The sequence below is a fragment of the Entelurus aequoreus genome, linkage group LG11 (assembly GCF_033978785.1).
Source record: "Entelurus aequoreus isolate RoL-2023_Sb linkage group LG11, RoL_Eaeq_v1.1, whole genome shotgun sequence".
Taxonomy (NCBI): domain Eukaryota; kingdom Metazoa; phylum Chordata; class Actinopteri; order Syngnathiformes; family Syngnathidae; genus Entelurus; species Entelurus aequoreus.
Genome location: NC_084741.1, coordinates 735,887 through 747,885, shown reverse-complemented (window position 1 = coordinate 747,885; position 11,999 = coordinate 735,887). Strand labels below are relative to the sequence as shown.

The following is an 11,999-nucleotide window of genomic DNA, read 5'->3' as shown; positions in this document are numbered from 1 at the left end:
GCTAAGTTGAAGTCTAAATCTAAGTCTAGGTCTAGGTCTAAGACAAGTGCTAGGACTGAGTCAAAGTCTAAGGCTAAGTCTATGTCTAAGTCTAGGTCTAAGTCTAGTCCTAGGTTTTAGCTAAGGCTAGGCCTAAGTCTACATCTAAGTCTAGGTCTAGTTCAAGGTTGAAGTCTAAGTCTAGGTCTAAGTCTACATCTAAGTCTAGGTTAAGTCTAACTCTACACCTAAGTCTAAGCCTACATCTAAGTCTAAGTATAAGTCGAAGTCCACAACTAAGTCTAAGTATACGTCGAAGTCTACAACTAATTAAGTCTACATCTAAATCTAGGTCTAAGGCTAGGTCTAAGTGTATGGCTAAATTGAAGTCTAAATCTAAGACTAGGTCTGAGTCTAGTTCTAGGTCTAAGTCTAAGGCTAAGTTGAAATCTAAGTCTAGTTCTAGGTCGGAGTCTAGGTCTAGGTCTGAGTCTAAGGCTAAATCTAGGTCTAGTTGTATGTCTAAGTCTATGTCTAAGTCTAGGTGTAAGTCTAGTCCTAGGTTTTAGCTAAGGCTAGGCCTAAGTCTACATCTAAGTGTAGGTCTAGTCCTAGGTTGAAGTCTAAGTCTAGGTCTAAGTCTACATCTAAGTCTAGGTTAAGTCTACCTCTACACCTAAGTCTAAGCCTACATCTAAGTCTAAGTATAAGTCGAAGTCCACAACTAAGTCTAAGTATACGTCGAAGTCTACAACTAATTAAGTCTACATCTAAGTCTAGGTCTAAGGCTAGGTCTAAGTGTAAGGCTAAATTGAAGTCTAAATCTAAGACTAGGTCTGAGTCTAGTTCTAGGTCTAAGTCTAAGGCTAAGTTGAAATCTAAGTCTAGGTCTAGGTCTGAGTCTAGGTCTAGGTCTGAGTCTAAGGCTAAATCTAGGTCTAGTTGTATGTCTAAGTCTAGGTGTAAGTCTAAGTGTCTATGTAAGTGTAAGCGCCATGTCCTCTCCCGTGTGGTCCAGAACGACACCTGGGGCATTCAGTACTCCTACGCTCTGTTCAAAGCCATGAGTCACATGCTGTGCATCGGCTACGGGGCCCAGGCTCCTGAGGGCATGAACGACGTGTGGCTGACCATGCTCAGCATGATCGTGGGCGCCACCTGCTACGCCATGTTCATCGGCCACGCCACCGCCCTCATCCAGTCCCTGGACTCCTCCCGCCGCCAGTACCAGGAGAAGGTGAGGACCGCTGGAACACCTGCTGTCACACACATAACAGGAAACATCATCGTAGAAGGTCAGCTAACATCAAATAACATGAAACATCATCGTATAAGGTGAGGTGACTAAAATAACATGAAACATGATTGTATAAGGTGAGGTGACTAAAATGACATGTAACATGATTGTATAAGGTGAGGTGACTAAAATAACATGTAACATGATTGTATAAGGTGAGGTGACTAAACTAACATGTAACATCATTGCAAAAGGTGAAGTGACTAAAATAACATGTAACATTATTGTATAAGGTGAGGTGACTAAAATAACATGTAACATGATTGTATAAGGTGAGGTGACTAAAATAACATGTAACATGATTGTATAAGGTGAGGTGACTAAAATAACATGTAACATTATTGTATAAGGTGAGGTGACTGAAATAACATGTAACATGATTGTATAAGGTGAGGTGACTAAAATAACATGTAACATGATTGTATAAGGTGAGGTGACTAAAATAACATGTAACATGATTGTATAAGGTGAGGTGACTAAAATAACATGTAACATGATTGTATAAGGTGAGGTAACTAAACATAACATGTAACAATGTGTAAGGTGAGGTTACATAAAATAACACGAAACTTTATTGTAAAAGGTGAGGTGACTAAAATAACATGTAACATGATTGTATAAGGTGAGGTGACTAAAATAACATGTAACATTATTGTATAAGGTGAGGTGACTAAAATAACATGTAACATGATTGTATAAGGTGAGGTGACTAAAATAACATGTAACATGATTGTATAAGGTGAGGTGACTAAAATAACATGTAACATTATTGTATAAGGTGAGGTAACTAAAATAACATGTAACATTATTGTATAAGATGAGGTGACTAAAATAACATGTAACATTATTGTATAAGGTGAGGTGACTAAAATAACATGTAACATGATTGTATAAGGTGAGGTGACTAAAATAACATGTTACATGATTGTATAAGGTGAAGTGACTAAAATAACATGTAACATTATTGTATAAGGTGAGGTAACTAAACATAACATGTAACAATGTGTAAGGTGAGGTTACATAAAATAACACGAAACTTTATTGTATAAGGTGAGGTGACTAAAATAACATGTAACATGATTGTATAAGGTGAGGTGACTAAAATAACATGTAACATGATTGTATAAGGTGAGGTGACTAAAATAACATGTAACATTATTGTATAAGGTGAGGTGACTAAAATAACATGTAACATTATTGTATAAGGTGAGGTGACTAAAATAACATGTAACATGATTGTATAAGGTGAGGTGACTAAAATAACACGTAACATGATTGTATAAGGTGAGGTGACTAAAATAACATGTAACATGATTGTATAAGGTGAGGTGACTAAAATAACATGTAACATTATTGTATAAGGTGAGGTAACTAAAATAACATGTAACATTATTGTATAAGGTGAGGTGACTAAAATAACATGTAACATTATTGTATAAGGTGAGGTGACTAAAATAACATGATTGAATAAGGTGGGGTGACTAAAATAACATGTAACATGATTGTATAAGGTGAGGTGACTAAAATAACATGTAACATGATTGTATAAGGTGAGGTGACTAAAATAACATGTAACATTATTGTATAAGGTGAAGTAACTAAAATAACATGTAACATGATTGTATAAGGTGAGGTGACTAAAATAACATGTAACATGATTGTATAAGGTGAGGTGACTAAAATAACATGTAACATTATTGTATAAGGTGAAGTGACTAAAATAACATGTAACATTATTGTATAAGGTGAGGCAACATAAAATAACCTGAAGCATGATTGTATAAGGTGAGGTTACATAAAATAACATGAAACATTAATGTATAAGGTGAGGTAACTAAACATAACATGTAACAATGTGTAAGGTGAGGTTACATAAAATAACAGGAAACTTTATTGTATAAGGTGAGGTAACTTTACATAACATGTAACAATGTGTAAGGTGAGGTAACATTAAATAACATGTAACATTATTGTATAAGGTGGGGTAACATAAAATAAGATGAAACAGTATTGTATAAGGTGAGGCAACATTAAAACATGTAACATAAATGTATAAGGCTCGGTAACAAAAAGCATGTAATATAAATGTATTAGGTGTGGTGACAAAAAACATGTAACATAAATGTATAAGGTGCAGGGGGGAAAAATGATGTACCATAAATGTATAAGGTGTGGTAACAAAAGAATAACATGTAACATAAATGTATAAAGTGCGGTAACAAAAAAACATGTAACATAAATGTATAAGGTGCAGTAATTAAAAAACATGTAACATGAATGTATACCGTGAGGCAACAAAAACATGTAACATAAATGTATAATATGCAGTAACAAAAAAACATGTAACATAAATGTATTAAGTGCGGTAACAAAAGAATGATATGCAACACAAATGTATAAGGTGCGGTAATTAAAAAGACATGTAACATGAATGTATAAGGTGCGGTAACAAAAATGTAACATTAATGTCTCCGGTGAGGTAACAAAAACATGTAACATGATTGTATAAGGTGCGGTAACAAAAACGTAACATTAATGTCTCAGGTGAGATAACAAAAACATGTAACATAAATGTATAAGGTGCGGTAACAAAAGAATGACATGTAACATAAATGTATAAGGTGCGATAACAAAAGAATGACATGTAGCAAAAATGTATAAGGTGCGGTAACAAAAGGATGACATGTAACAAAAATATATAAGGTGCGGTAACAAAAGAATGACATGTAACAAAAATTTATAAGGTGCGGTAACAAATAAACATGTAACATAAATGTATAAGGTGCGGTAATTAAAAAAAACATGTAACATCAATGTATAAGGTGCGGTAAAAAAAACATGTAACATAAATGTATAAGGTGCGGTAATTAAAAAACATGTAACATAAATGTATAAGGTGCGGTAATTAAAAAACATGTAACATGAATGTATAATGTGCGGTAACAAAAAACATGTACCATAAATGTATTAGGTGCAATAACAAAAAACGTAACATAAATGTATAAAGTGCGGTAACAAAAACATAACATTAATGTATAAGGTGCGGTAACAAAAAAACATGTAACATAAATCTATAAGGTGCGGTAACAAAATAATGACATATAACAAATGTATAAGGTGCGATAACAAATAAACATGTAACATACATTATAAGGTGTGGTAATTAAAAAAACATGTAACATGATTGTATAAGGTGCGGTAACAAAAACGTAACATTAATGTCTCAGGTGAGATAACAAAAACATGTAACATAAATGTATAAGGTGCGGTAACAAAAGGATGACATGTAACAAAAATATATAAGGTGCGGTAACAAAAGAATGACATGTAACAAAAATTTATAAGGTGCGGTAACAAATAAACATGTAACATAAATGTATAAGGTGCGGTAATTTAAAAAAACATGTAACATCAATGTATAAGGTGCGGTAAAAAAAACATGTAACATAAATGTATAAGGTGCGGTAATTAAAAAACATGTAACATAAATGTATAAGGTGCGGTAATTAAAAAACATGTAACATGAATGTATAATGTGCGGTAACAAAAAACATGTACCATAAATGTATTAGGTGCAATAACAAAAAACGTAACATAAATGTATAAAGTGCGGTAACAAAAACATAACATTAATGTATAAGGTGCGGTAACAAAAAAACATGTAACATAAATCTATAAGGTGCGGTAACAAAATAATGACATATAACAAATGTATAAGGTGCGATAACAAATAAACATGTAACATACATTATAAGGTGTGGTAATTAAAAAAACATGTAACATGATTGTATAAGGTGCGGTAACAAAAACGTAACATTAATGTCTCAGGTGAGATAACAAAAACATGTAACATAAATGTATAAGGTGCGGTAACAAAAGAATGACATGTAACATAAATGTATAAGGTGCGGTAACAAAAGAATGACATGTAGCAAAAATGTATAAGGTGCGGTAACAAAAGAATGACACGTAACAAGAATGTATAAGGTGCGGTAACAAATAAACATGTAACATAAATGTATAAGGTGCGGTAATAAAAAAAAACATGTAACATCAATGTATAAGATGTGGTAAAAAAAAAATGTAACATAAATGTATAAGGTGCGGAAATTAAAAAACATGTAACATAAATGTATAAGGTGCGGTAACAAAAGAAAGACATGTAACATAAATGAACACCCTTCTAAGAATATTAAGTATGAATAAAGTATGAAGTATTTACATTGATTGTCAGAGAAATGAAACAATTAATGATACTGTAATTAGTTCCAATGTTTAAAATGATATCATTTTACATTTGAATCAACAATATTATATTTGATTGTGCCTTAAATCTGATGAATATTTGTCTGACTGTGACACCGTGTGTGTGTGTGTGTGTGTGTGTGTATGTGTGTGTGTGTGTGTGTGTGTGTGTGTGTGTGTGTGTGTGTGTGTGTGTGTGTGTGTGTGTGTGTGTGTGTGTGTGTGTGTGTGTGTGTGTGTGTGTGTGTGTGTGTGTGTGTGTGTGTGTGTTCCTGCAGTACAAACAAGTAGAACAGTACATGTCCTTCCACAAGCTTCCTGCGGACGTGCGACAAAAGATCCACGAGTACTACGAGCATCGCTTTCAGGGCAAAATGTTTGATGAGGAGAACATCCTGGGAGAACTCAGTGAGCCGCTGAAAGAAGTAAGTCCTGAGCCTGAGCGCACTAAAGAAGTCTCACGTGGCGTCGTTCTTCCCGCTAACGGGTGTGTTCCTGCAGGAGATCGTCAGCTTTAACTGCCGTAGCTTAGTGGCTAACATGCCGCTGTTTGCTAACGCCGACCCCAACTTTGTGACCGCCGTGCTCACCAAGCTGCGCTTTGAGGTCTTCCAGCCGGCAGACTTCATCATCAGAGAAGGAACAGTCGGCAGGAAGATGTACTTCATTCAACATGGACGAGTCGGCGTGCTGACCAGAGGCAACAAGGAAACCAAGCTGAGCGACGGCTCTTATTTTGGAGGTGAGAAGACGGAGCCATGCTGCATTTGCTCCATTAATCACCTTCCTTGCTCTCCCAGAAATCTGTTTGCTGACTCGAGGGCGGAGGACAGCCAGTGTCCGTGCTGACACCTACTGCAGGTTGTACTCACTCAGTGTGGACAGCTTCAATGAGGTGCTGGAGGAGCACCCCATGATGCGGCGGGCCTTTGAAACCGTCGCCGTGGACCGTTTGGACCGAATAGGTAATCTACCTGCTAACTTCCTGGGTTTCACTTGTCGGACTTTTGCTAGAGGGCCACCAAATCATTTGTTTCTCAAATGTGGTCTGTATGGACGCAGCAATACTTGTACTTGTATTACACCTCTCCACCAGCTGTGGCGGTAATTGATCCGTCAGTTCAGGGCCCTGTATAGAGAGAGTATTGCAAACTTGGTTTCAGAAGGTCTCCTAAATGAGAGGCCAGGGTACCATGTTGTGTACCAACTCTGAAACTGAGATGTCCGTACTCTATAGATGGCTCCGAACTGATCCAGAGCCGTTTATAGAAAGTATGGCCAACTCTGTTTCTGAGTTGCAAACATGGCACCCTGTAGTCACTTGAGTGGCTTTTGACCAATCATTTAGGAGATCCTCCGACCATACTCTCTCTGATTGGTCTAAAGCTCTGATTGGTCTAAAGCCCCTCACGTGACTACAGGGTGCCAAGTTTTCTAGAAAATTTGAAACCGAGTTGGCCATACTCTCTCTATACACGGCTCTGCATCAGTTCAGAGCCGTCTATCGACATGGCGCTCTGTAGATACTCTATATAATTTGTCAAAAGCCTCTCACATAACTACAGGATTCCATGTTGTGTACCAACTCTGAAACCGTGTTGGCCATACTCTCTATACATGGCTCTGCATCAGTTCAGAGCCGTCCATCGACATGGCGCTCTTTAGTAACGTAAAATACTTTTGACCAATCATTTAGGAGCTACTCTCTCTAATTTGTCAGAAGCCCCTCACATAACTACAGGATTCCATGTTGTGTACCAACTCTGAAACCGAGTTGTCCGTACTCTATAGACGACTCCGAACTGATGCAGAGCCGTTTATAGAGAGTATGGCCAACTCAGTTTCAAAATTAGTTGCAAACATGGTACTCTGTAATCACGTGAGGGGCTTTTGACCAATCATTTAAGAGATCCTCCGGCGATGCTCTCTCTGATTGGTCAAAAGCCCCTCACGTGACGACAGTGTGCCATGTTTGCTACCAACTTTAAAGTCGAGTTGGCCATACTCTCCCTATAGACGGCTCAGCATCGGTTTGGAGCTGTCAATAGAATATGGAAAACTTGGTTTCAGAGTTGGTCCCCAACATGGCACCCTGTAGTTATAAGGGACTTTTGACAAAATAGGGAGAGTACTTCCTAAATGATTGTTCAAAAGCCACTCACGTGACGACAGTGTGCCATGTTTGCTACCAACTTTAAAGTCGAGTTGGCCATACTCTCCCTATAGACGGCTCAGCATCGGTTTGGAGCTGTCAATAGAATATGGAAAACTTGGTTTCAGATTTGGTCCCCAACATGGCACCCTGTAGTTATAAGGGACTTTTGATAAAATAGAGAGAGTATTTCCTAAATGATTGTTCAAAAGCCCCTCACGTGACTACATGGCACGATGTTGGAGACTAACTCTGAAAACGTGTTGGCCATACTCTCTATACATGGCTCTGCATCAGTTCAGAGCCGTCCATCGACATGGCGCTCTTTAGTAACGTAAAGGACTTTTGATCAATTATTTAGGAGCTACTCTCTCTAATTCGTCAAAAGCCCCTCACATAACTACAGGATTCCATGTTGTGTACCAACTCTGAAACCAAGTTGGCCATACTCTATAGACGGCTCCGAACTGATGCAGAGCCGTCTATAGAGAGTATGGCCAACTCAGTTTCAAAATTAGTTGCAAACATGGTACTCTGTAATCACCTGAGGGGCTTTTGACCAATCATTTCGGAGATCCTCCGGCGATGCTCTCTCTGATTGGTAAAAAGCCCCTCCCGTGACTACAGGGCACCATGTTGGAGACCAACTCTGAAAACGTGTTGGCCATACTCTCTATACATGGCTCTGCATCAGTTCAGAGCCGTCCATCGACATGGCGCTCTTTAGTAACGTAAAGGACTTTTGATCAATTATTTAGGAGCTACTCTCTCTAATTCGTCAAAAGCCCCTCACATAACTACAGGATTCCATGTTGTGTACCAACTCTGAAACCAAGTTGGCCATACTCTATAGACGGCTCCGAACTGATGCAGAGCCGTCTATAGAGAGTATGGCCAACTCAGTTTCAAAATTAGTTGCAAACATGGTACTCTGTAATCACCTGAGGGGCTTTTGACCAATCATTTCGGAGATCCTCCGGCGATGCTCTCTCTGATTGGTAAAAAGCCCCTCCCGTGACTACAGGGCACCATGTTGGAGACCAACTCTGAAAACGTGTTGGCCATACTCTCTATACATGGCTCTGCATCAGTTCTGAGCCGTCCATCGACATGGCACTCTTTAGTAACGTAAAGGACTTTTGATCAATTATTTAGGAGCTACTCTCTCTAATTTGTCAAAAGACCCTCACATAACTACAGGATTCCATGTTGCGTACCATACTTGTCCATACTCTGTGAACTGATGCAGAGCCATGTATAGAGTATGACCAACTTGGTTTCAAGGTTGGTAGCACCCATGGCACACTGTAATCACATGAAAGGCTTTTTACCAATCATTTTGGAGATTCTCTGGCTATACTCTCTGATTGGTCAAAAGCCACTGATGTGACTACAGGACGCCATGTTTGCGATCAACTTTGAAACCGGGTTAGCCATACTCTCCCTATACATGGCTCTGCATCTGTATAGAGACATGGGGCCCTGTGGGCACGTGAAGGGCTTTTGACCAATCATTTAGAAGATGCTCTCTCTAATTGGTCAAAAGCCCTTCACGTAACTACAGGGCGCCATGTTGGGGACCAACTCTGAAAACGAGTTGTCCGCAATCTCTCTATACATGGCTCTGCATAAGTTCAGAGCCGTCTATAGAGGGAGTATGGCCAACTCCATTTCAGATCATCTCCTAAATAATTGGTCAAAAGCCCTCACGTGACTACTTGGCACCATGATTGATGCCAACTTTGAGCTGGCGCTATAACTTCCTTCCACATGCACCCTTCTTCCTGAATATTTTGGTGGTAGGTCGGCGCTTTGGGCAGGACGCGATCGCATGCGTCATGCATTCCCGCTGACTTGCGTGAATGCATGATCATTACAAACATGAGCTTCAAACACTCATGTATGAGCTTTGACTTAGTGGGTTATTTTTAATATTTTTATTTATATCATGCTCGGGGCAATTATGGGGGCAAAGAGTTATCATATCATACTGTGACTTTATGTGGGCTCTTGCATGAGGATGTTCCGATGTCACCTTTTGAAGAGCTTATGTCCTACCGTAAGACGAGGAGACTAAAATTGTGGTACAAACTGTAGCAATAGCAGTGCTGGAGAGAAGACTGCAGTACAAAGTCCAGCGCAATCTCTCCCGATGGTCCCACTCTTCAGTGGTTTTGTCCTCCTTGCTGCAATTATTGGCGGAGTTGTGTGGGTGTTGTCCAATTAAACCAAAAGTTAACCTGAGACTATGTTAACACTGCACGGTAGGACATCCACATTACAAAAAAAAATGCAATGTCAAATGTAAATGGGAACTGACTTGCGTGCAGATGTGACGTCATGACGTCACACGAGCTGCTGTGTTTACAGAAGTCTATCCATCCATTCATCTTCTTCCCCTTATCTGAGGTCAGGTCGCGGGGGGGCAGCAGCCTAAGCAGGGAAGCACAGACTTCCCTCTCCCCAACCACTTTGTCCAGCTCCTCCCGGGGGATCCCGAGTCGTTCCCAGGCCAGCCGAGAGACAGTCTTCTCGTCTTCTCAACGTTTCCTGGGTCTTCTCTAGGGAGGCGTTCGGGTGGCATCCTGACCAGATGCCCGAACCACCTCATCTGGCTCCTCTCCATGTGGAGGAGCAGCGGCTTTACTTTGAGCTTCTCACCCTATCTCTAAGGGAGAGACCCGCCATCCTGCGGAGGAAACTAATTTGTGCCACTTGTACCCGTGATCTTGTCCTTTCGGTCATAACCCAAAGCTCATGACCATAGGTGAGGATGGGAACGTAGATCGACCAGTAAATTGAGAGCTTTGCCTTCCGGCTCAGCTCCTTCTTCACCACAATGGATCGATACAGCGTCCGCATTACTGAAGACGTTGCACCGATCCGCCTGTCGATCTCACCATCCACTCTTCCCTCACTCGTGAACAAGATTCCGAGGTACTTGAACTCCTCCACATGGGGCAAGATCTTTTCCCCAACTCGGAGTTGGCACTCCACCCTTTTCCGGTCGAGAACCATGGACTTGGATTTGGAGGTGCTGATTCTCATCCCAGTCGCTTCACACTCGGCTGCGAACTGATCCAGAAGTATTCTATACTATTCTGGTAGGTCTTGATTTGGAATTTTTCTTATCCAATCAATTATTGTCCAGAGAAATCTTAAGAACTATTAAAATGTTTATTTGAGTGTTCAAATAACATTTGGTTACAAAGGAGAAAGTTAATGCTGCTACAGAAAGAAAGAAGAAAGAGCAAGAAGAAGCGAGAGAGAGCAAGAGAGAGAGAGACAAATAACTCTTCCGGATCTTAACAGCTTTTGGGAATGAGAGGGCAAGGAGTAAAGGTTGTGGCGTAATGTTTCATCCTGGGAAGGGGAGGAAGATGAGCAAAACACACGTAATCTGATTGTGATATTGGCCAAAACGAGGAAAGTTTTGATTAAACATTGAACAGGCAGTCACAATCACAAAAGAAACCCATTTGAGGAGTAACCTTTGACGAAGGACAAATATAACATAAATTAGTGATTGTCCAACATCACGGCAATCTTTGTCGCGGAGGTTTAGAGACATCCCCGGCAAGCCCCAAGAATGCGTAAGAGTCATAAAAGTGTCCTATCTTAGGACCAAAAAACGGACCAAAGCAGTGAAGACAAATTGTGCTTTTAATCAAGAGATTACTAAAATATCTATTTTGCCATTACAGTGTCAGTCCTTTGTGGCAATTTCAAGGATTTTGTGCAAACAAAGTCAACGTTTTCTGAACAGACTTTTGGCTCTGGCAGTTTGCGGGACATTTGGTTTGTCGTCTGCTCCGAAGAACAAGCAGCCGGAGACAGGAGTGGTGGAACATTGACACAAGTTCCTAAAAGAGATGATTTTCGCCCGTTTTCTGCTCTTTTATCAACTATTTATTTTGCAACCGTCTATTTTGACAACGAATTATGACATTCTGGTCAGATGAACGCCACCGGAGCGTTCAGGCTGCAGTCACATTAGGGGAGTGCATCTCTACCTTAAATGGCAATCCAATATGAATCTCGATACATGTGTTACGATACGTTTCACTAACATTACTTAACAATACGATTTGATGCGGATGGAAGCTTTAAATCGTGACTAGAAAATTAAATGTATAATTTCACAACAAAGTCTTGTGTTCATTTTTTAAATAGACAAATACAAAACGGGCGGTTCCTCTATTACTAGCAAATAGTAGAAATAACAACTTAAAAGCATTGCAATCCATAAATTAGAAAATGCTAATTACTGTTAATTAATTTTCTTAATGTCGATTCTTAGTTGAGTTTCCAAATTTGATCAAAAGA

At 39.5% G+C, this 11,999-nt stretch overlaps 1 protein-coding gene across 1 annotated transcript in view; it reads left to right on the top strand.

Moving 5' to 3' along the window:
- Positions 1–11,999, top strand: part of LOC133660495 (potassium/sodium hyperpolarization-activated cyclic nucleotide-gated channel 3-like) — a 51,303-nt gene that overhangs the window by 33,674 nt on the left and 5,630 nt on the right. Inside the window, exons 5-8 of the mRNA XM_062064033.1 lie at positions 998–1,216; positions 5,800–5,946; positions 6,023–6,263; positions 6,322–6,486. Of these exons, the coding sequence (XP_061920017.1) occupies positions 998–1,216; positions 5,800–5,946; positions 6,023–6,263; positions 6,322–6,486 (772 nt within the window). The remainder of the gene's footprint in view (positions 1–997; positions 1,217–5,799; positions 5,947–6,022; positions 6,264–6,321; positions 6,487–11,999) is intronic.